General features: G+C 40.8%; 3 protein-coding genes across 4 annotated transcripts in view; 2 read left to right on the top strand and 1 right to left on the bottom strand.

Moving 5' to 3' along the window:
* The window catches only part of Wdr64 (WD repeat domain 64), a 159,439-nt gene extending 153,300 nt beyond the window's left edge, over nucleotides 1-6,139 (bottom strand). Inside the window, exon 1 of the mRNA XM_012513720.2 lies at nucleotides 5,992-6,139. Coding sequence (XP_012369174.1) covers nucleotides 5,992-6,133 — 142 coding nt within the window. The 5' untranslated portion in view covers nucleotides 6,134-6,139. The remainder of the gene's footprint in view (nucleotides 1-5,991) is intronic.
* Nucleotides 6,140-16,192: 10,053 nt separating this feature from the next.
* Nucleotides 16,193-25,535, top strand: part of Opn3 (opsin 3) — a 46,088-nt gene continuing 36,745 nt past the window's right edge. Inside the window, exons 1-2 of one of the 2 annotated variants that reach the window (XM_023710260.1) lie at nucleotides 16,193-16,674; nucleotides 17,262-17,339. In XM_023710260.1, coding sequence (XP_023566028.1) covers nucleotides 16,311-16,674; nucleotides 17,262-17,339 — 442 coding nt within the window. In that variant the 5' untranslated portion in view covers nucleotides 16,193-16,310. The remainder of the gene's footprint in view (nucleotides 16,675-17,261; nucleotides 17,340-25,535) is intronic. The other variant, XM_004626818.2, reaches the window with a different exon arrangement.
* On the top strand, nucleotides 16,587-24,788 carry Chml (CHM like, Rab escort protein 2). Its single transcript, XM_012513711.2, has 2 exons — nucleotides 16,587-16,674; nucleotides 20,709-24,788. The coding sequence occupies exon 2, from the start codon at nucleotides 21,010-21,012 to the stop codon at nucleotides 22,957-22,959; it is 1,950 nt and encodes a 649-aa protein (XP_012369165.1). The 5' UTR covers nucleotides 16,587-16,674; nucleotides 20,709-21,009; the 3' UTR covers nucleotides 22,960-24,788.

The raw sequence follows: 25,535 nt of genomic DNA, 5'->3' as shown, positions 1-25,535 counted from the left end.
TTATGCACAAGACATGCGATATTGGATTTGTACACTGGATCCCAGGCTGTGACCAACTGGGGAAAGGACAGACAAGGCTTGGTGGCTAAAGCTGTGTAAGAGTAACACACATTTGTTTGAAGGGTGACTGAAGCCTTTGTGGCATTAGCTGAAGTGTCTCAGCTGCTAGGCTACTTCATACTAACTAGGACTACGAGTGCAGCACCATCTGGCACCAGGACAGTGCTATGGGATTTTGTGAACCCTTTCTACTTCTAAGTTTTGGAAACTGATGTTTTCCTGAGGACATCTTAATAGTACTGCAACCACGTGAGATAAAAAGGACAACTGGCACAACCCAATGAAACCCTTCTGTAGCCTAGACAACGACATGGTGACACTGGAAGACTTTAAAACTATAGCTCCTTCTAGATCAACTACAGGGTATCCACATTCTTCTTCAAACATGCCACTTCCTCAGGCATCACAGTCACCTTCACATCGGAGATCCCACTTTGTTCCAGGACACAAGGGACACTAAAGAAGACATCATCCTTGATTCCATAGAGCCTCTTAATCATGGTAGAAATTGGATGCACCATTCTAAGATTCTTTATACTTTCTGCCAAATCTGCCACAGATGGCCCAATAGCCCTGGCTGTATAGGCTTCTTTGGTCACTTCGTAAGCACTGTCAACCACCTGTTTGCGAACCTGTTCCAATGCTCCTTATCCCTATCAGTTCCTAACTTGGGGTACAGATTCTTCCGGGTGACACCAGCAACATTCATGCCACTCCACACAGGGATGCTGGAATCTCCATGCTCCCCAAGGATCCAGCCATGGCAGCTCACTGAGCTATATTTCTGACCCCACTACTCCTCCTTTTTTTCTGTTTGCATTCTTTTACCAGTTTTGTGCAGGAATATAAAGATAAGAAAATGAATTAAAAACAATTAGTCTTTCCTGCTGTGAAAGTTTCACCAGCTGGAGTATTTACTAGAGTTCAACTGAAGTGGAAGGTAGAAGTATGCAAATAGCAAATATAGATTGTTTCCTTAATCATATGCAAACACAAACATTATTGCGTGAATCTTGCTTTTGCCAGAATATTGATTCACTGAGGCAAGACTATTGAGGCTAAAGGCAAAAGCATGAGATACAAGGACTCTGAAAACTGTATTGATAGAATCAAATTCTTTTATTTACTTAAGAAAAGAATATTGAGCATAATTATATGTCAGAACCGAGCTAGACATTGGACTTATTGGAAAACTAAATAGCAAATCGCTGCTCTCAAGGAGCTCATATTCTAGTGGAAAGATCAGAAAATTAACAAGAACAAACATTTTACATATTGCGATAAACAAGACTCACTAATAGATGTTAGATTAGAGGTTATCTGTTTATAATTGCTGCACAAAGACACGAGGGAACTTTCTGAGATACTAGAAATGTTTTTCTAGTTCAAATTTATGGCTGTACTTACAATTAGTGACTTTATGGATTAGTGACTTTTTAGGGTCTGTCATATCTTAGTGACAAAGTGAAAATAAATGCCATCATAGAATGAGATGAGAAAGGAAACCTATAAGGAGCTGTGATAGGAATATATGGTGTTGGGGACATCAGCAAATATCTCTCTAAGGAAGAGGGTAAAATTTTAATCTGAGATTTGATGAGCAATCAGGAGTCAGCCATGTGAAAAGCAGAAGAGAGCAGCTAGAGAAAGACTGATAAAGAGCAAATCCTGAGGCTGGAAAGACCCTGATGTCCTCTATGAAAGTGAGCATAAGGCAGAGAGAGGACTGAGGAAAACGTTGAAAGCTGAGAAGAGAGTACAGAAGCCTAAGCTACAGCCATAGCTAATATTTTATTCCAAATACAGTGACAGGCTCTCACTGGAGGGCTTTTTACATGAAAATAACATGAAGCTCAAATTTTGGTTTTTTAAATGCTACTGAGATAAAGCATCATTAAAGGGCATAAAACCAGCTGGGTCTGTTGCACTAGTCCAACCTTCAGATAATAGAGGTTTGGTCCAGGATGATACTGAGGGTGACTGTACATGCTGAGCTGCCATGGAAAGCCTCCTTTATGCGTTTTCCTAATTTGATTATCAGTACACACTTTTTGACTCCTGAAAGTGTCTCCAATTGGAGGACAAGTGACGCGGGCACCCAAAAGATAGCAGTGCACGTGGTGAGATATGATTGGAAGTACAAGGGCAAGGGTATTGGAAATTACTGGGGGGAAGAAGTGGCGAAGGAAGGAAAGGAAGGCATCTAGAGCAATGGTTTGCATCCAAAGATCACTTGTGCCCCATCTCCCATCCCTCATCCCACTCCAAACACACACACACACACACACACACACACACACACACACACAATTTGGCAATTCTGGCAATGTCTGGAAACAATTTGATAATCACAAATGGGGTCAGTATTCTAGTAGCATCTAGTGGGCAGAGGTCAGGAATGCTACAAAGCATTCTACAATGCATAGGATAGATGGATAGATAGATAGATAGATAGATAAGAATTATTTAGCCAAAATAGCAATATTGCCTAGGTTGAGTAACTGTGTTCTAGAATGGCATTCAGTTTTCTAGTGCTAAAATTCAGCAAATGTTAGTACTGTTTTATTAAAATGGGCAACTGGAAAGGGACTGTGCCTCTTGGGGAAAGTAAAATATTTTGTTTTAGTCATATTCAATTTGAAATTCTTATAATGCATCCAAATAGTTACTTAGAAATTTTAAATTTAGGGCTGGGGAAATAGCTCAGTAGAATAAGTGCTTGCTTGGCAAGCACAAGGTCCTGAGTTCAATCCCTGGTATCGCCAAAACAACAGAAATTTTAAGTTTATACCAACTAATACAAAATACGTGTTTCATTGTAAATGTCACTAGATGAAGATGAGGCGATTTTCCTGTTCTGAGATCATCTCAATTCTGTCAAGTCACTGGTAATATTTAAAAGCTGGGACAAATTATTGAAGTTTGCCTAATATAATTTTAGATGAATACTGTTCCATGAAAAATACTCTCTGAGGCTTGGGAGATAGCTTAGAGGTCTAAGCACCTGCCTGGCAAGCACAAGGATCCAGGTTTGATCCCTGGTACCACATGCTATGCTGACACACCATGCTGGCCACAGAAACAGGGAGTGGTGGTACACACCTATAATCCCAGTGCTAGGGAGGCTGAGACAGGAGGATCACTATGAGTCCAAGCTGTGTAGTAAGACTCTGCACCAAATAAAAAAATAAAAAATATTTTAAAAACCAAAAATACTCTCTAGTATCTTAGCTCCTTGCCTATAGTGAAAACTAGACCCTAATTTCCAATATCTGTTAAATGAGTATGGATTTATTTCATACAGTATTAGATCCTAATATAAAATATGATTATATATTTCTCTTCTCCTCAAACTTCCAGGCCAGTCCCTGAGTCAAGAAAGGTCATTTGTCTAGCAGTATTTAGGTTTTTACCTAGATTTTAAAATGATAGAAGAACAACATTTTCTTGCAGTATAACTTTGTCACTGAAAGCTTCTCAATGAAAGCAGAGTTGATATCTATGTTTAGCCCACCTTAAGGATTCCTTCCTAGTCATCAGACTCTCTGCTAGCCTTCGGGTTGCAAAATCTTCAACACTTACAGGTCAGAGTGGGGAACAAGGGACAGGAACAAATACGCAAATATCAGTTACAGCAGGCTACATACAACGGTTAAGTTTCTTAAGGCAGCAATAAGTACATTAGCAGTACTAAGGATGACTTTGCTGGAGAGAAGTTTAAAGTTTTTCCAAAGATGTGTCATTTGATTTGAGTATTGAAATATGAACAGGAGTTCAGAATCAGGAGCAAGCATGGCCATATGCATGTAAACATATACAAAAAACCCCTTCACAAATACAGAGAGAGAGAGAGAGAGAGAGAGAGAGAGAGAGAGAGAGAGAGAGAGCAAGGGATTCTGCATGGGGGAATAACATGTGCAAAATCAGTCATTAAAATTATATCATATTGGAAACTCTGAAACAGTTCGTGGCAAAAAGCGCAGGAAGGAAAGTGCCAGGAAAGGTAGAAAGCTGGAAAGGTAGGATGAAATCTGACTGTCAGTGGCCCTGCACACCACCTGAACATATGTATTTTAGAGGTGACCTAATAAGCCATAAATATAGCAGATTCAACTTCTGGAGGCAAAGCTGTAAAAATATAAAGGACAAGAAGACTCTTATATTGAGAAACTGTGGTTAAGAGCCAAAAGAGATTACCCTGACATAGTCAAAGTTTATCCCAAGATACCTGGTTTAGATTAGGGAGATGAAGTTTATGCTGTAAGACTGAGATGACAGTAGGGCAAATCTCAAGGACAGAGGCCAAAAGGGATAAGAAAAGAGAAAAATCAGAAGAGAGCGGTATGACAAAAAATGCAGGTGGAGATGGCTTCTTGAAGCAAAAGCTGCTGTTGGTGTTTAGGTAGTGAAGTTGCCAAATGGATGCAAAAGGGAAAATAATTATTGAATTTGGAAAGCTTATTAGGTTATTGAATATCTTGATAAGGTATCTGCATTTTTAGCAAAGTGATGTGGAAAGCCATACTGAAGTAGTCTGAAAAAGTAGTGGGGTGGCTGTGTGGAAATTCAGTGGAAAAGCAAAAGCGAACCATACAGGAAGAGTAGCTGAAGGGAAGAGAAAGTTAAGGTCAGGATGCCTGAGTGTATTTTTAGACTGAGAGGACAAAGCAAGTAGAAAAAAGAGATTCTGGGGCTGTTGCAGCAAGTGATAGCCTTGGGTGGGAGGAGGGGAAGGCAGGTGCTGCTTTAGTAGTTTGGAAGTGGAGGAAAGGGAATTTGAGAGACTGCTTTGTTTTTGGCCTTGCTTTCTTATATGATTTAGGAAGCTTGGCTGGAAGGAGCAGAAATCCCAAAGGGGATTCAGAAAAAATGGTGAGAATGCAGAAAATCAGTAAGAGAAAGAGGTATAACAAACTAGTGGGAGATGAGAGTTTTGGTGAATAGTTTAGGAAGCACAGCCAAGTGCACTACCATCTATGAAGTCTGAGTCTTAGATTTAACATTTAATATGACTTGAGCAGGTGACTTATCTCGACCTCCTGTTTTCATGTATAAAATGGATAAAATGGTAATGTCATGAAAATTAAATCAAATTATATTTATTAGAGTGACCTGTAAATTATTCGATACTATTTAAATAATGCTATCTTGAGTTTGAACACTTGAAGATAAGACTTAAAGTGTTATCTATCACATGACTATGGCTGAAAACATTAGAAGGCTGGCCATGCAGTTATGTGGGCCCTGCTCCTTTTATTGCAATAACAGGATTTGTTCTGTTGGCTTTTGAAAGTCATCTGTGCTCACCACTATATCACCAAGGCTGTTGTATTGGTTTTGTATTCAGCCTATTTTTTATCTGTGTTCTCAATGCCCCCAAACTGCATACTACACCATTCCTCTTCGCCATGGTTATGGTGGTGTATTTAAAGTTCTACATTCAGGTATGTTCTGCTGAACACCATGTCCACCACATTCCCCTTGTCTTAATGCACTCAAATCCTTCCTGCTGAGAAACATGAGTGGCCCTGTCAGTGGACAGCGAAGCAGAAAATGCCATGCTGTTCAATCAGACCTTACGGTCTCCTGATATGCTTAGATAAATGGTAGCATGGCATACATGGCTTACCATATGCTTGTATACACTACTGAGAGTGTCACTCAACCATTGAGCTATCAAATGATAGTGCCTACAAAATAACCACTAGGCATCATTTAATCCATTTTTTAAATTTTACAGTTGAGACAGCCAAGGTTCAGAGAAGTGCTGTACAAAGACCTTCCCCAAGTCTAATTAGCTACTGAGGAACTGAGAAAGAACTAAGGTCTTCAGGACATGTCCCATGTCTTTGCTGTTAAGCTATGACATTTTTCTTTGTCAGTTCTAATCAGCACACCCAACTGGACTTCCCCGGTTATTATGGATCTTACCTTCTTTTCGGGCAAACAGGCCTGCTTTTTCATCTCTTTTCTGAGCTGCTATCTGTTCAACCAATTTCTCAAATCTGTTCAAGGCCACTCTGAAAGTGTAAATCTGAAGTGAAAGGGAACGCTTGTCCTTTGTAATATCCATATAGACACAGTGAATCTTTCAGTACAGAAATAATACTGTAAATTTTCCAAAGTGGAAAATCCTAGTTTTTACAATTGCCTCTCTGCTGTCTCAACTTTTGCTTTGCTTCATTTTTTTGATCTTAAAAATCCCGTTCTATGGATCAGAGTAAGTGGTACCCATTAGGATGTTAGCAGGACAGCTGACTTATGTGTTTGTATAAGCAAATAAGTTCTGACCTCATAATGTTACCATTCTTCATATAGTCCTCATTGCATCATAATATCTCTGTAACATTCTACTTTTTCACAAAGAGGAGATTGAGATTCCCCTTCTCAGAGAGGGAGAGAGATAGGGGCAGAATCAGGAGGTGGTGGTCAGATTCTGCAGGACCTTCCAGGCTGTTCGTAAGGACTTTGGCCTTTATTTCCTCTGAGATGAGAAGTTTGAGGGCAGAATGGTGATGTGATTGCTCCAGCTGCTTTGTGAAGAACAAAATGAAAGGGCTAAAATGGTAGAGCAGAGAAACTAGTCAGATGGCAATTTCAGTAATCCAAGCAAGAAATAAATTAGTGTGTGGACTATATTTAGATGCTAAATCCATAACCGAACTGGAAACTGCAACAACTTAACAATTACAAACTAGGATGTCAACTAAATATTTTTTTATTAAGAAATAATTGTTCATTGTATTATTTAATTATATTTTATTCTGTATTGTTTGTCTTAGCCTATTCTTGCTGCTCTACCAAATACTTTAGACTAAGTAAACATGAGAAATGTATTTCTCATAGTTCTAGGGGCTGGAAAGCCTAATATCAAGTCTTCCTCAGATTTGATGTCTGGCAAGAATCCTGTTCCTCAGAGATAACAATTATGAGTCTTCATAGAAAGAGAAACAGGTTCCTTCTATCTCTTTTTTAAGGGCTTTAGACCCATCTACGACCATGAAACTGTCGTGACCAATCATCTCCCCCAAGCTCCTCTTAATACCATAACATGGTAATTAGGTTTCAACATATGAATGGAAGGCACAAACATTGATACCATAGCACTGATTTTTTTTTTGCAATATTGAGTTGAGCTCCATATTTAAAATATTTACAAATAAGTAGTAAAGTATGAAGAAACATATAGTGTCTTGTGCAAGGTACTGCTGATAGTCTACAAAAGGAATAAAAATGAACCACAAGAATGTGGATTATAGCAACCTTAAGAAAGTGGAATGAAGAGTTAAGAGATGGAAGTAAGTTTGGAAGCAGATATAAATATATACTAGGCTTTCTGGAACATCTTAAAGATGTTTGCTGAAGCAATTCACAGTCATTATGGCCATTTATAGAAGATGTAATTGCATTTATATTTTCTCAATTACAAAAGTGATAGTCATAAATTTAAAGATTAAGAGAAACCATCCATGTTTCCACTACTCTGACAAACTATTAATTTTTAAAAATTAAGCCACATATTCTGATAATTTTATAGTTTAATTGGAACTATGTGAACTATTTCAATTTAATGTATTCACATAATTCTGTACTTCTAATAGCTTTTGTTAGTGTCATTTTTCTTTTTCATGTTTTCCTCAAATGTTATTTTACTTTTCATATCTAAAAGACCTTGAGGGCCGGGGAGATAGCTCAGTAGAATAAGCACTTGTCTGGCAAGCACAGGGTCCTGAGTTCAATCCCCAGTACAAAAAAAAAAAAAAAAAAGACATAAAAGGCAAGTGATTAAAAAAAAAAAAAGCTAGAAGCAAACACCTACTTAGCTATAAGAAAAGAAATTATATTGTCAGAAAAAGACAAGAAGGTAAAAAGAATCTAGGTGGGCTGGATTCTGTGCAGTAGTTGGCTTCAGTTCCCAGGAGTAGTATGAAAGCCAGGTATGCAGGTGAGACCCCACACGGGGCCCAGGGTTTATCCTCAGCTGGTTTGTCATGTGGGCCAGGCAGCAGCCACCTGTAGGAATCCTGCTGGAGGAATGGGTTGCTCTGTTTCCTGCTTCTTCACTACATCCAGCCCATTTCTCAGGACAAATGGATGAAGAACTTCTTGGTGCACAATGAACATTCTCAGGTGATGTCCGAAGCAGAGCACAGACACAGAGGAGTTCAACAGCGGGTAGCCCTGCTAAGCAGGAGGTGCTGAGGATCTGGGCCAGGACCACCCAGACACATTCAGAATAAAGCATGGCATGTGACAGAAGCCATCTTGGTACCAGCTCTCTTCCATGAGTCTGTCTCTTGAGTCACTTTTCTGCAGCACTGACTGTTGCAGACAACTAGAGCACCGCTCTCATACTTTCTTTCTTTCCTTTACCATGATTTTGGAACTTCCTCATCCTCAGGTCTGTATTTTCTTTCTTCTCTATGGCTTATGCCCTCATTTTGGTGGCTCACATACAGAAATAGTGCCGGGGGGGGGGTACTTTTCATTTCTCTTTAGGGCAGTGCAGGGGATTGAATCCTTGTGCTTGCCAGGTGAGTACTCCACCACGGAGTTTCTATGTGCTCTTCCACAACACACTGCTTTACCACAGCCTCAAAAGCAACAGGGTCAACCAATCATGGACTGAACTTTATAAAACTATGAGTCAAAATAACCTTTTTGTCTTTATAGGGTGATCATCCCTGGGGTTTAGTCTTGTGATGGAAAAGTGGCTAATAAAAGCATCAAGGTTCTAAATGAGATTTCATTTTAAAAACAGACACATAGTTTGGGGGAATACAGACAGGTATAGTTTATATACTAAACTGTTACCCATATTTCACCCTTCTGAGGAGGTGTAAGAACATGGAGAAATGAAAGAACCTGAAAAATGCTGGATTCTTTTTTTTTAATCTTATGTTCATTTATTTGGTCCAGGGTCTTGCTATGCCGCTCAGGCTCATAGTGATCCTCCGGGCTCAGCCTCACCAGAGCTGGGATTGCAGGCATGCTCCACCACACCCAGTCTGGGAGCAGCTCAATGTGCCCTGGGTTCTAGGGCCAACACGGCATGGGGTACCAGGGATCAAACCTGAGTCCTTGCACTTAGACCATCTATCTCCCCAGCCCTATATATTTTTTTAGGTTCAATTATATTCCCTAAATTACATTCCTAAACGAAGAAAGGTACAGATACATTGGGCAAGATTTTGCCCAATGGAGTACAGGGCAGGGAATGACATTTCCCCAGCCCTAGGAAGCAGATTACTTGATTTAGTGAGGGTAGTTCTTTCTCAGCTGATACATGCATGACCCACAAGGCTAGGGAGTATCAGTTATTTCAAACAAGAGTGTCAGAGAAAACAGTCACCATTCCTCCTTCTGAATACTCTGCAAAGGACATTCTTGGAATATAGATGGCTTAGCACTCTGGTGTAGAAAGATACTGAACTTCTTTGGCCTTAAGACTATTCTCACAAAGCAAAAAGGCTTGAGGAATTCCCACATTCTAGAGGAAAGCCCTGGAAAGAGGCAGTTCAGAGGCACTGGGAACCCATTCTGCATGAGGATGCTCATTACCACACCCAAACTACTTAGGAGAATGTGACAAGTTCATTAAGAGACTGAGGACAGCCTTAATGAGCACCTGGAGGAGACATCACCTTGCCTCAGTTCTTTCCATCCAAGGACACTGACCAGAGACACTGGGGATAGCCAGTCTCCACAGAAGACAAATTCTTGAATTGGGTGGGCAAGGATGGATACATATTCACATATTCCACCTTAGCACCCTCATGGGCTGCTGCAGTTGCTGCCAGCAACTATAGCTTCACTCTCTGCTCCTGACTCATCTACTTCCAGTCAATTAAACCAGTTCCAGCTAGCTATTGCTGGCCTTCAGCCACACAGGCCCTCCCTCCTGAGCCTTCTGATTCCTATCTGTTCAAATGGTGTCATCTAACACCCACCTGAGATGACTGTCAGAAATTCCTTCTGAGTTTCACATTTTGATTGAGGAAAAATTGGACTGTCAGCCCTGACAAATGAGTTGCCATGGCCTATCCCAAAGATCACTCTACTGAGAAGCATAAAATCAGCCAAGCACTTCTTAAGGACATCAAAGAGAGAGGACAAAAAGCAAATGTCCTCTTTGTCAGGAAAAGGTCACCATCACTGGGGCAACTGGGATTCTTGCCTCTTGCCTCTTCTGCAGGCACAATCTTACAGCCTGGGAGGCCATCTCACCTAACATGAATTTCTTGCATAAGCCAGTCCCTATACCACTTCCAGGAAGAGACTTCCACTTCAAATTAGAAGCAACTGTTTCCTTTGCACCAAGCTATTCAGCCTCCCTCTCCTTTAATCCTGCACTTTCAAATCTGACCGTTGCTAGAGAGGAAAGTGGTGCCTGCATCAGCCCGAGACAATAACTACAATCCTGAAATTCTAAAAACTCTCCTCCCAGTGGTATGGACTGAAGATCTGCCTCCAGGCCTGGCTACCAACCATTGCTGTCAGACAATATCCAAAGTCATGGGAAGTACACAGGCATCCAATCACGCCTGAATTGACTAACGCCATTTGGAATCCTGATAGACTGCTAAGCACCTTAACAGTTAACAGACTGTTAAGCTCCTCCAACTAAAAACACTCAATGGGGATTACCAGTCAATGCAAGATCTCCATGGCATCAACAATGAAGCCATCACCTTGCACTGTGCGGTTCCCAACCCATACACCCTTCCTGGACTACTACCTCCAGATGCCACCTGGTTTTCATGTCTGGATTTAAAAGATGCCTTCTTCTGCTTGTAGGTTATGCTGTAAGGAAAAATCTTTGACTGGGAAGATCCTGAGACAGGATAAAAGGGCCAGCTCACTTGGACTCAACTGCCACCGGGGCTTAAGAACTCTCCCACTATTTTCAGGAAGCTTTCAAAACAGATTTAGCCAAGCTACCAGCACCTTTTCTCTGTCCTCTCCTGCTCGCCATCATGGACCCTCAAGGAAAAAAAAAATAGACTGTCAACGTGCTAAAATACACTTCTCCTGCTTATGAACCCAGTTCAGGATCTCTGATGGCCAAAGTCTCCATGATTGTCATCCATACACCCTGCTTCAGTCTTCTGCCATCCACAGCCTGCTGGTACACCCGCCTGGACCTAACAAATGTCTTTTTTTGCCATGGATTGGCTCCTGCCAGCCATTCCCCTCTTCACCTTTACATAGAAAGACTCTAGTTCTGGGTCAAAGGTCAACTGACCTGGATTCAACCTCCCAGAAGTTCAAAACCTTGTTTATCCTCTTTAGAAAGGGTCCACATATCTCCTTGCTAGTTTCCTGGCGCGCACACACACACACACACCACTGCATTTCTCATTAATGACATACAAGCTGCTTGCTGGAAAAGCATAAAAGCTCTGCTACAATATCTGGCAGAAACAGGTTACAAAAAAACAAAAAACAAACAAAAAAAACCCCTGCAAATTTCTTAAGAGCTGATGGCCTCTACAAAATCTGGATCCTTGAATTCACTCACACACACACGCCATATATATATATATTTACACTGTCAACCCCTGGGAGCAGCCAGTGACCTACAAATACTTGAATTCAGTCACTAAGGGCTGCCTGGGGGCCACAGGCCATACTGGACTTCCTGAATTCTGCCACACACCTGCCCACCAAGCTAGACCCATCAGAGCATGACTGCCTGGCACTACCTGACAAACTGTTCTCAAGCCAATCAGACTTTAAACAATGGACACCCCTGACAGATTCTGAATACATCCTGTTTACAAACAGAAGTACTTCTGTTAGGAGTGGAGTCTGACAGGCTGGATATGCTGTGGTCACCTTGGACAAAGCCATTATGGCCAAAACTCTCCTACATGGATGGTATACACAACAAACTGCTTCTTGCTGCTATTTGGAAAACTGCCACCAACAATGCCAGACCCACACTCAAAATAATCCAAAGAGGCCTCGGCCTCCTCTAGGGGTCTTATTGAAACATCAACCTCAGCCAGAAATCTTTACCTGGTACTCCTGGAAGACCCATCTTAATTAGGGCCAAACCTGTCCCCACTGGATGTTCTGCAAGCTCAAGCCACAGTGCTGGCACCCATACCCTGCAGCCAACTCAGACTTCAGTGTCTGTGTCATTGGCTCTGACCTCCACCAGAATATATGGATAGACTTAGTGCTTATCTGCACATACTCAGGCTGGCCTGAGTCATTCCCCACCCAAGCTGAGCGGGAAACAAATGTAGTTAGGATCCTGCTGTGAAAAATCAACCATAGATCAGGCCTATCCTTCACCACTGGCAACAACAACAGGCCTGTATTTGTAGCAGAGGCAACTAAATAGAAATTACATACAGTATACAGGCCACAAAGCTCCAAAAATGTTAATGAACTATAGCGGTTTATACATTGTGTCAACTTGAGAAGTTAAAAGCTGAACTAAATTGGCTCAGCAATTCCACACCCTAGGGTTTGGAGGGCCCTCCCTAGGACATGAAGAACTCCCCCTAGAGCATGGAGGCCCTTCCTTAGAGCATAGAGGGCCCTCCCTAGAGTGACTCAGGACTTAAAGGATATAAAAGAAAACTGAGGAATGATGGAGAGTGCCACTTCCTCATAAGAGTTTCAGTTTTCGCTGTCCATATAGAAGGGAGAGAGACTTGCTAGAAGCCACAGCTGCATCTTCTCCCTTTGCTCTTTGCTGTTTCCACCACCATAAACTGCTGCCCTCTGCCATGTGCCTTAGAGTCTGCCTTAGGGCCAGCAAAGTATGAACTAAAACCTCCACTCACTGTGAGTTAAATAAACCTTTCATCCTTAATTTTGGGGGTCAGGTATTTTGTTCCAGCAACAACAAGATAACTGAGACAGAAACATAACGCTATAGAAAATGCTTGTATCTAACTCCATAAAATTTAGCTAAAAGACCATCAATACCTGTAAACACCCTGGCATATACGTAGCCCAAGTGTATATTAACTACCTCTGCAAGTTTCAGAAATCCAGCCTTAGATCATTCATTTCAGAGTTAAAAGAGCCCATCCAGAAATTGCTGGAGAGTTTACCTGGATAGCTCTTCCAGGGCTCACTCTGAAGACAATGCACTCAAAGCCCTGCTCTGGTAACTCCAGACCAGTCATGCCCGGCTGAAGCCTAAGGACACCATTCACAGGATTGCTCCATATCTCAAAGCATGAGCCCCCTTAATTTTTATGCCTTTCCAGGCACCTTACCCCAGTTCTTCCTTCCACTTCAGCTTGTGATATTGTGTTATTCAACTTGGTTTTTGCTCCCCCTCCTCTGCTAGTTGTGGTTTTTGACAATTAGTCAAATACTTGACGAAGATTTGATGATCACCCAACGAAAACTGAATACTCTCCTAGATCAGATCAACTCTTTCACTCCCTTGCCAGAGTAAATTATGACCACTAAGTGGGAAATATGTGTCTTCCTAAAAACAAAACTAAGGGAAAACTTTCCAATCTTGGGGACCTTGGCTAGGGCCAATTCTCAGACCATTGAATGTTACTGCTTCTAGTTGGGCCTTGTCTCAAAAGATCACATATAATCTGCCAAGCAAGGATTTGCTGGGGACAATAAAAGAGGGAAAAAATGTAGCAAAAATTGCTGCCTGCTGTCGCCCCCACCCCAGTGTATTTCAGTTGTTCAGGTGACAGTTCCTGTTGGAGTTCTGATTGTTACTGTCTCCTACAAATGGCTGGTCACTGTGATGCATACTGTAGGAAACGATCAAAGACAGCCAAGCACTCTACCTCTGCACCTTACCTTTGCAACCCATAAAAACCTGCCCTTGTGGGCCTTTGAGGCCTGATATTTTGGGAATGCTCCCAATTAGTGCCTGTCAACATAAATGAACTGCTTCCAAATCCTGAGTGTTGTTTTGGTGTTTTTTCTTGATATAGCAAATTGATTTTCAGCAAGGATGCCAAGCTTATTCAGCTTTCCCAACAAATGCTGGAGAAACTGTCTATCTATACACAAAAGAATGAAGTTGGACTCATGTTACATCATACATAATATTAACTCAAAATGCATCAAAGAAACTGCACTTACTTTTAAAGTGGTAGTATCTTGCCACTATCTGTCACCAGTATCACACCCATCAATATGTAAATCTGAAACTGACAAGAAACATACTAACAAAGGAAATCATATGTGTGTATCCTGAAAAGGTTTCCTGCCCGAAAGTTCTTATATGTTTGCAAAATGACTTTTTTCCTCTTATGCATTCACTGCTATTACTCCTCTTGCATGGGGATGGTCTAGGACTTTGAGAGTACAAAAGCCAAACTCCTTTCATTACAATCTCTGCCTTCATTCCTAGTTTCATTCTGCTCCAGCCACATTGGCTTTTTTGTGGTTTCTCTGATAGTCTAAACACAGATTCCCTTCAGTACCAGAATCCTGTATGTGCAATATTTGATCAGTACTACCTTAATCACACTGGGATTTTTTGTTTGTTTCTGTGGTACTAGTGACTAAACCCAGGGCCTTCACAATGACTACATCCCCATTTTTTATTTTGAGACAGGGCCTTACTAAGTTGGCTACACTAGTCTCCAAGTGCCTCAGCCTCTCAGAATGCTGGGATTACAGGTATGCACCACCATGGCCCACCCTACCATATCTTAATAATAATCCACTTCTCTTTTCTCATACTTTTTGTCTGCCTTATAACACATTATCACACTTAGACTCTGACTTCCCACATTTGTTCTAATTTGATTATTGTCTACTCTCCCAAAACTGCTACAATGTAAGCTTTATGAGGCAGAGACTCAGCACCAAAGAATGAATGAAATATTTACAAAACAGTATAGTGAGCCATTCATTCATTCATTTAACTAATATCTTTGAAAATTTACTGTAGAGGAGGTGCTATACTGAAAACACAGTAAACATGTGACACATAGGACTTGTTAAATGTATGTCTAAAATAGAAAACGATTTCGAGGGTAATTGGCTAGTTTCGTAAACGACAAGTCCAATTAGACGCTGTAACTGCCCTGTGGCTATTGTTCAACCCAACAGTATGAAAAACAGACCACCAGTGTGCGCTAGGCTAGATTCTCTCTGGGGAATCTGGAACTGGAATTCTCTGAAGCTAGTCACTAGCTGACTGATCTTTTGCACCCAAGTGGGAGAGGTAAACATACCCAGGAGGTGGGGCAGTTACAGCGTCTTTACTCTTGCTGGCTACCAGGTGCTCTGGACAACTTGACACAACTTGACACGAAGGCTCAGGGAGGCCTTGGTAGGGACTGTGTGGAACAGAGGCAATGGTATCCTTGAAGAGTGTGATCACGTTCACGATCTATATTTGACCTGCGCTATATTTTCATTGCTACCGGGGAAAAGGCCCAGTGGAAAACGTGTGCTGTTCTAAATATAGCACCTTCTTCTCTATACCTGTCAGATTTAGGTTGAAGCTTTGGGGCACAGCCTACACAGTCACCTCCAGGAAGGGCTTCAGCAGACAGGGACAGATCTGTCCCTGCATCAAGGCGGGACACAAGGATGTGGGGTTCAGTTGAGGCTTAACCTTAGTCCTCCTCTAACGCGGGCCTTCCGGGTCCTGAAACCCTGAGGGTGGCAGGTGTCCCACCCCTCCCTGCTGCAGCCCTCCACTTCATCCTCCAGTTCTCAGGTGCTCTATCAGTTTTCCTTCTCCCCCTATTTTGTTGTTTCTACGATCGTTTGCTTTAGTATCATCTCCCAAGCTTTCCGACTTGTTATTTTTATTTACAAGTTCCTTTATTTTAGGTTCTGGGAAGTAGCGTTATTCCAGCTTTTCAGGAAAAGAAAAAGCCTATGTGGGCATGGGCATCAATATTTATGAATGAAACGGGCGAAGGAACACTATGTTCTCAAGCCGGGTGCGGGGAGACGTGGTGTGAGGACCCAGACTCGACCCCGCGCGCATTAACGTTAGAGCACAGAAGAGCCGCGCCGAGACCGACGTGGCTGCGACAGCGCAAGGGTGGGTGGGGACGCGCACGCTGAGGGGGCGGGAGTACGGGAGCGCCGTGGAGGGCGGGGACGCGCACGCGGAGGGGGCGGAGCCACGAGGAGCGCGCGGGCGGAAGGGGCGGAGGAGGGCGGTCCCGGCGCGGGGTGCCTGCCCGCACAATGGCTAAAGCCCGCGGCGGAGCTCGAGCTCCAGCCCCACCCAGTGCGCTACGCGCCGCGGTCTGTCCTGCTCGTTGTGTGGGCGCCGGGCCATGTACTCGGGGAACCGCAGCGGCGGCCAGGGACACTGGGAAGGCGGTGGGGCCGAGGGTGCGGCGCAGTCAGGGACGCTGAGCTCCGCGCCGCTCTTCAGCCCGGGCACCTACGAGCGCCTGGCGCTGCTGCTCGGCTCCCTCGGGCTGCTGGGCGTCGGCAGCAACCTGCTGGTGCTCGTCCTCTACTACAAGTTCCAGCGGCTGCGCTCTCCCACCCACCTCTTCCTGGCCAACATCAGCCTCAGCGACCTGCTGGTGTCCCTCTTCGGGGTCACCTTTACCTTCGTGTCCTGCCTGAGGAACGGCTGGGTGTGGGACGCCGTGGGCTGCGTGTGGGACGGGTTTAGCAGCAGCCTCTTCGGTGAGTGGGCCGGGAGGGGAAGCTTCCGCCGCCCTGCAAACTTCTCTTCCCGCCTTGCCACAGCTTCTGAGCGTCCGCGTTCCGCTCGGCCTCTGTCCCCTTCCCCTCCCGCCACCTCCCCGTCGCGGTCCCGCCCGCGCTCCCGGCCCCAGCTCCCCGCACGCCTTCCACCTTCGCATCCTGCACCCGCGCTGCCTTCACGCAGCCCCTGACCCGCCCTCTCCCGGCTCCTCAGCTCCAGCCTCTCCTCGCCTTTTCTGGTTTTCATCTCCTGATACAGTTTTGCAGGGCATTTCAGTTTGGGGAAAAAAAGCAGGGTCTATGGAGTGAAGAGGTTCAACAACAAAAAAGTGATTAACTCATGAAAGTTGTAGGAGGGAATAAAACGATTTAAGTCATATGCTATTAGTTTTGTGAGATGGAAGGTAGAAACCTAAAATAGGAGCAGTGTATATATATTTTTTCTTTTGTTCGATAGCAGTTGTAAACTTTTAAATGCGTCCCAAAGAGTGCTATAGTTTCATTCATGGCCTCAGATGCAAAATGGCATGCTCCCTATAGGCTATTTTTACTGTTTTTCTTCCTAGGTTATGGCGTAGCACAGTCAAAGTTGAGATTACCGATGCCTCAGAGAATCCCATCGCAGGTGAACAAATTGCTGTGTAGTGAGTAGGTTTCATTAAAGTAGAACTTGATAGTTGCAGATTTGTTTCTAGAATTACTTCTAATCATTACAGAAGTTCTAAGTCTCAATGGGATTTGACTTTTTGAAAACGACCCACACAGAGTACAGTAAGTACAGGAAAGAAATTTTTTTGTGTGCCCCAGAAATTTCATTCACACAAAGATTAGAAATGGAAATGTGTATTTCTCAGATTTTAAAAATTCCTTTTTAAATCTTGAAAATCCACTGATAATTTATAACTGCTTGTACATTGGCAGATGTTAAAGAGCAATCTTTGTAGCATTATTATAAATATTTTTTATCACAAATATTTTCTTAGTCACCAGCGTCCAGTACCCTGACAAACCCAAATACTGTGGTATTGTAATGATTCATTTTTTTAATACGTAATTAGGAGGCAACAGAATGTCAGAGAGCTAGTCATTCATTTAGATGATTGGCTCTGAGTCTAGTATTCTCTTCTTCCAAAATGAATCTGAGAATTTCCTTTGCACAAAAATTTGGAACTTGGAGAGGGAACCAAATAGGTATGTAGATGGTGGTATACATGGTTATGTGATTGTACTCTTTACATTAATTAAAAATACCAACTAGGAAACTTTAGGCAGGCCTGAACCTAAAAGCCCCTTGAAGAAGGGGATTCTAGCCCAAGCCCGAAGTGTTACTGTTAATGCTGCCTAGCATGGATACCACGTTTGTTCACATACATGGAGGTTCCTACTTCCAGAAGTGCCTTTTCTCTGCTCAGAATTTCTGTTTCTGCACCTTGGAGGTTGATAATAAGGTTGCATTGAATTTCTTTATAAGAAAGAAATCCACCCTCTTCCCTCTGCAGCACCCACTCTTTGATATCTCCTACATGCTTCCTTTTGTTCTTCACCAATCCTGGTGGAGTCCCTTTCTGATCAGAAATTATTTTGTAAGACTGCTGGAAACCATCTCCACCTGACATTGTATCTTATGTCTGCTGTTTCTCAGGGCATTTTTAATCCTTTCAACTGTATCTATATTCTCATTTTAAAATTAGAGGTAGACATTCAGGTTAGAGGATCAGAGATTTGATTAAACCCCATAGACAAGAGTGCATGATGCTATTTGTGGGGCTTAAAATGTTCTTAGTAAAGGTAAAAAAAAAAAATTATTTGCTTGGAATGTGCTTCTAGATTGAGTTAAGGAAAATGAAAGGGAAAATACTTCCCCTTTTCTTACCCTTGAGCAAGAACTAGCCATAAAGTTAAAGTGGGAAGAAATGTTAAAATGCTCCAGAGGCTTTGGAAGGACTGCTATATCTGGTGGGAAAACCACTGGTCTGGTGGCACAAGACTGGGCAGGTTCTAGATCCTGTGGCTGACTTATTGTATGGGCTTTCCCAATTCACCAAACCTCCCCAACAACATTTTTGTCTGTTTCAAAGAGTAGTTGAGCTTGATGTTCTTGAAGCTGATTCCACTTGCTTTGTATTTTGAGGAGTATTTGATCCCAGCAGGCTAAGAAGAGCCTTGGGGTTTATGGCCCATGTGTTCCCACCCTCAGCCTCAGCCTCTTACTCCCACCCTTAGCCTTATTCCCTGCCAAGCCAAGGAAAGCACACACTGTGGTTACACTTCTTCATAGGTTGTCTTTCTTTTCACATCTACTGGAAGGCCAGATAAGTGATGGAGAAATACACATATATATGTGTGAGAGTAGACCACTAGACCAAGACAACTGCTTTACTCTCTGCTCAAATCCTGGCTTCAAAGAAAATGCTGAAAATAAGTGGAATCTCTGATATTCTTGAGGTAGAATATGAATGGATAGGATTGTTAGGATTTGCCTTTCAGTTAAATTGACTGGGCAATTGAGTGACGTAGTCAGTTATATAAGTTGTGATTGAATGGCTGATTTACCCAAATCCAGAATAATCATATGTTGTAGCTTTGGCAAGTCCAGCTTACACCACATAGATTTTCATAGATTTAACAATAGTGAATGTTAGACATTAAAAGAAAAACCAAAAAAGTTCACTGTTACTGACAGTGGTGAAGCACAGAAAGCCTAGTGCTGAGGTCTGTACAGTGCATTAGCCAGAAGACTTACAGGTAAGTCCTTCAGATTGTTGGTTGTCCCACTTCTGGCTATAGCTAATGTCACATAGTTGTTCTACATGTAGAATATAACCAGCTAAAGTTAACAGATTTTCTTCACTAAACTTTCAAAAATAAAAATAGCACGTTAGTCTCAACAGAGGATTTTTTTTTTTTTTTTTTTTAAAAACCCTTTCTTGGGGTCCAGAGATTCAGGGTTGCAGAGACAACAAATATCACTATTCAAATGTCAGAAATAGATGTTCAATTATTTTAATATCTGAATCTAAGAATTTTTAAAATTTAGAAAATATGCACATTTGAATCCATATAAAGATGTTATATGAACATTTTATCCCTCAGTAAGCATGTTCTAATGTATGTACTTTTTAATGCCAAATGTTTTACTGAACTAATTCTTTGTAATAATCAGCAAGGTTAACTCAAAATAGTCTCATATTGCTGCTACAGTTCCTAAGGGTGTTTGGACCATTAAAAGGTCTGTTCAGCTGTTCTGGAATCACCCCTTTCAAAAGAAACACCCATTGTTTCTTGCTCTCAGAAATATTTCTTGCTTGTCATGGTAGACATCATTTTATCTGTTTCCATAAGCACAGTGAAGCTAAGCATTTCTTTTTATCTAAGCTCATACTGTCTATATTCTTATTTTTTTTCCATAAATTTACTGAGAAACAAATAGCAGTGAGACAGTTTCAAACCAAACTGGTAGGACAGTTTCAATAATTAACACATTGTATATATTCTTCCTAGTGGTTAATTGCTGTACAAGATACAGACATGATATCCTACTTACAAACATCATTATTCAGGTATTTTATTTTTGTTTGTTTTTTGATACAGGTTCTCCCCATGTAGTTTAGATTGGCCTTGAACTCACTTTTTATCTGGGCTGGCCTTGTACTTGCAGCAGTCCTCCTGCCTTAGCCTTCCAAGTCCCAAATGCTGGGATTACAGACATACAGCACCATGCCCACCTTATTCTGATATTTTAAAAGCAAGGAATTGTGTTAATTTTTTAAACTTTTATGGGACATTATGTCTATTCTTTATTATTATTACATTGCCTGATTTGGCGCTGGTGGGTATATCTGTTATTCTTTTTTTAGGAAATTAGAAAATATGTGAAAAAGCATTTCATGACTTGTTGGTAGAGGTTTGTAACCAGGTAACCAGTCAGGCCCCAGTGGATTATAATTGCTGTTGCATGAAATTACTTTTATATTGTTTACAATTGTATTCTTTCTTGAATTTTCTTCTTTCAGAGAAGAGTTCCAGTCACAAATGCATATGTGATGTATTTTGGCATTTACTGCTAAGATGAAATACAGGAATGACAACTACACATCCATTTTAGTATTCTCAGATGTGATTAGATGTCCTTTGTCATGTTTCTATGCTACTGACTTAATATAAAAAACTTTAAAAGGGTAACAAGTTAAACAGCTAGGACCTGCAAACTCAGTGCTGCTGGAAGAACTGGAATCACATTTCAGCAGAGCTTCAGCCTAGATTCATACATATTTTCTTCATCAGCAGCTGTTACCTGAATCTTTACCTCCTACAATGGCAGATAATCTTCCCACAGAGTTTGATGTGGTTATAATAGGGACAGGTTTGCCTGAATCTATCCTTGCAGCTGCATGCTCAAGAAGTGGACAGAGGGTTCTGCATGTTGATTCAAGAAGTTACTATGGAGGGAATTGGGCTAGCTTCAGCTTTTCAGGATTGCTTTCCTGGTTGAAGGAGTGTCAGGAAAACAGTGACTCCAAGGAGGAAACTGCTGCTGCGTGGCAAGATTTGATCCATGAAACAGAAGAAGCCATTGCTCTTTGCAGGAAGGCTGAGACTATTCAGCACACAGAAGTTTTTTGTTATGCCAGCCAAAATGCAGAGGACAGTGTTCATGAGATTGGTGCTCTGCAGAAAGATGCTTCCTCAGTATCTGATACCCTCACCGAACCTCTGCATTCTGCAGAAATGCCTGAAGAAAGACAATCAGACATTACTAGCAATGAAATACCTGTTGAACAAACCCCAAGAAGTGATAGCAAGGTTTCACTAGAAGAAAGTGATACAGAGGAGTCACTAGACAAAGAGAAGTACTGTGGAGAAAAAACTTGTGTGCATCCAGTTTCAGATGGAGATATGGTTGAAAACAAACCTACAGTGGAAGACAGTACCAGTCAACCAAAGAGAAATACAATTACTTATCCTCAAATGGTTAAAGAAAGCAGAGGGTTTAATATTGATTTGGTATCAAAGCTGCTGTATTCTCAAGGATCACTGATTGATCTTTTAATCAAATCAAATGTTAGTCGTTATGCAGAATTTAAAAATGTCACTAGGATTCTTGCATTTCGGGAAGGAAAGGTAGAACAGGTGCCTTGCTCCAGAGCAGATGTCTTTAATAGCAAAGAACTCACTATGATTGAGAAGAGGATGCTAATGAAATTTCTTACATTCTGTTTAGACTATGAACAGCATCCTGATGAATATCAAGATTTCCAGCAGTGTTTGTTTTCTGAGTACTTAAAAACTAAAAAACTAACCCCCAACCTCCGACATTTTATACTACACTCCATTGCAATGACATCAGATTCATCTTGCACATTAGATGGCCTTAAAGCAACAAAAAACTTCCTGCAGTGTCTTGGACGGTATGGCAACACTCCCTTTTTATTTCCTTTGTATGGCCAAGGAGAAATTCCTCAATGTTTTTGCAGGATGTGTGCAGTTTTTGGTGGCATCTATTGCCTTCGCCATAAAATCCAATGCCTTGTAGTTGACAAAGAATCTGGAAGATGTAAAGCAGTTATAGATCACTTTGGTCAAAGAATAAATGCTAACTATTTCATTGTGGAAGATAGTTACCTTTCTAAGGAAACATGCTCAACTGTGCAATATAAGCAGATCTCGAGGGCAGTGCTTATTACAGATCAGTCTATACTAAAGACAGATTCTGATCAGCAGATTTCCATTTTGATAGTACCTCCGGTGGAACCAGGAGCTTGTTCTGTCCGAGTCACAGAATTATGTTCATCAACCATGACATGTATTAAAGGTACCTATCTAGTACATCTGTCCTGTGAATCTTCAAAAACAGCAAGAGAAGACTTAGAATCAGTGGTGAAAAAATTATTCACCCCTTTTGCCGAAACAGAAGTAGATGAGGAAGAACTTAGAAAGCCAAGACTCTTATGGGCTCTTTATTTTAATATGAGAGATTCCTCAGGAGTCAGCAGAAGCTCATATTGTGGCTTACCTTGCAATGTTTATGTCTGCTCTGGGCCTGACTCTGGACTGGGAAGTGAGCACGCAGTCAAGCTAGCAGAAACAGTGTTCCAGGAGATCTTTCCAAGTGAAGAATTCTGCCCTCCTCCGCCAAATCCAGAAGACATTATCTTTGATGGTGATGATAAACAACCAGATGTTCCTGGAACCAGCACTGTAACAGTGGCCAAGCTAGAATCTCCTGAGGAAGGCGAAAACCTGGAGAGCCCCCTACAAAACTAGAAAATAACCAACTGGAAATACACTTCATCTTGGCTTCAGAATATTCTCATATGAAGGATGACTTTTTGTGTGACTAATTAGGACTGGTTATATGTTGAATGCTATGCAGATGTCTTTACATTTCTTTGAGACATTGGCTATTGAAGGTCTTTGTTAATAAGTAACTGATTTATTTGGTTATTGGACTTTGTGTCTCAGAATCAGCTCCATGATCTAGAGACTTAAAACAGGGTTAGCTTTATCTGAATCTTGGATATCTATGTAAGAAAGAGTTCCATATTAGCAGCTTTGCCTAAAGGAAAGTGAAACTGTTACCAGCTACTGATCTTCATATTTTATCATTGTCTACAGAGTAATAATATAAGAAATACGTTAGTTACTTTTGCAGCTATTACTTTTGCTACCACAAATAATGTATTATGTGAGTTTTTTGTATATAATATAATGTAGACTTGATAGAACAACATTTAATGAAAGTGCCAGTATAATAACAATACACTTGTCTAGTTGTTAAAAGATTAGTTTTGCATGGTCCTTTGTGAAGGCCTCATGTTTACATTTTACAGTTTATTTGCCTACTTAGTCCTTGTAACAAAGTGAAACAATGACACCACCATAACCTTCTGCTTTACAAAAAGAAACTGAGATTAGCTGATAGTAGAACAACTCATATGGGGGAGATACATTGCAAAGAAAGTGCAGTGTATAAGGTTAGTTGAAAAAATGTAGAATATTACTCTGACACCTGAATGAAAAGAACTTCCAACAAGTAATTCTAGTGAAAAGAAAAAAGAAAATAGATTACCCTAGGGGAAGATACTTCAGATTGTTGTTTTGAAATTCCTAAAAAATTAGAATGAAGCATTTTTAACTTTGGGTTACAAATGATTTTTAAAGCTTTGTAAGTACATTTTCTCCTCTAAGTTTCCTCAGGATAGAATGTACCACCTGTTGGCTATTCCACTTTAATTAACAACTTTTAATTTGCAGAATGAATCAAATTAGGATTTATTGTGCCCCTAACAGCATTCATAGTCACTTGTGCCTATTGGCAGTTGTCTATAGAAAATAGAAGTATTTTTTCCTTGTACGGTCAACAGAAATCATAAACCTGGTTGAATTTCAGTGTTAACGACTTGCAGGACTGTCAGAAAAGGGAACCTCTTCCTCATTCTGTCCCATTTCTATATATTGGGAAGAAAATAATCTTTTAGGAAGAGACCCTTCAATAGTTTTTGCTCTGAATTAAGCATTTACTGTGCAGTAGGTAATTAATCTTGTGTTTTCCATAGCTTTCTCAACAGCCTTGTGAGGGAGTTATGACTTACTTTGAAACTAATTTGTTGTGGAGAAGCCAATATTGGAAGCTTATGTAGTCTTTCATGATCCCTAAATCTTTTGTCCTTTCACTAATGCTCACTGTTAGCAAAGTGTAGTTATTATAAAAGAAGTAAAAGTGCCTAGTGAGATCAGTATCTTGGGGAAAAAGACTACAAATGCTGATTCTACAGCATATTATAGAATCAAAGAAATGTTGCGTGTACATTTAGAGCTGTGACTCTTAAACAAAATTTGCCTTTGTTAATAGGCCTATCTGAAGATTGTGTTACCAAAAATGTAAATAAATGAAGCTACATTCTTCGATTGCTATTCTATATGTAAGGAAAATGAGAGAAGACTGATTTTATAAGTAATAGTTTACTGAAAGCAGAAAAGTTGTGGTTTGGTATTAATATTGATGTTTTAAATGTAGTAAAGTCATATTGTTGGGTGAATCTTAAACTTATAACAACTAAAATGTCTAATAACCTACAAGGTAGCAATTAAAATTTTAAAAAAATCTCAAGGTAAAAGAAATTCAGGCTTACTCAAAAGTTTTTCAGAAACACAGATTAGTCATAAGAAATTGTGGAAAGGAACAGTGAGAATTTGTAAAAGATGGTATAATGGAAATATGGAAAAAGTATTAGATTAGGCAAAAATATTATTTTAAAAACCAAGAAAGTGAATATATTATTTCTTTAAACCAGTGCAAAATAACAAGTTGGAAATGAGATAAATTATAACCAATAAACATTTTAAGAATTTATATGATACTAATTCAGTGTAGTTTTTGACAAGTTAGAATTTCTAATGGGCTTATTGGTCAGCTTTTTGAAATGTTTTAGAATAAATATCTAGATATTATGAAAGATGATAAGCTGATTGTATGTGGGGGCAAATACACTTTAATTAAAAAACCCAAACATAAAACAGTTCTTATTTTGAACAGACACAGAGTAAAATTTTGGCAAATGATGGCAACAAATAAGTTACTTCCTATGACTCAGAATTGTAATTCTAGTGTTCATTAGACTAATCATTCCATCAACATCAACAGAACAAAATGGTAAAAATTAATTAGATTAACTTTTTAAACATTTACCATTCCTCTTTAATTGTTGGTGCTAATGATTTCATAGGCATCTCATAATATGACAAGTAATTACTTAAAATTAACTGAGAGTAGGGACAGCCAAATTGCTCAGCCAACTAAAGCACCTGCGTAGGCAGAGCACAGTGGCCAGGGTTTGATC

The sequence above is a fragment of the Octodon degus genome, unplaced genomic scaffold (genome assembly GCF_000260255.1).
Source record: "Octodon degus isolate 3935 unplaced genomic scaffold, OctDeg1.0 scaffold00017, whole genome shotgun sequence".
In the NCBI taxonomy this organism is placed as follows: domain Eukaryota; kingdom Metazoa; phylum Chordata; class Mammalia; order Rodentia; family Octodontidae; genus Octodon; species Octodon degus.
Note: the sequence above shows the minus strand (reverse complement) of the source record. Positions and strands in the feature narration are given on the sequence as shown.

Coding starts and splice junctions, on each gene's coding strand:
- Chml (XM_012513711.2), top strand. CDS start 21,010: ATGGCAGATAATCTTCCCACAGAGTTTGATGTGGTTATAATAGGGACA.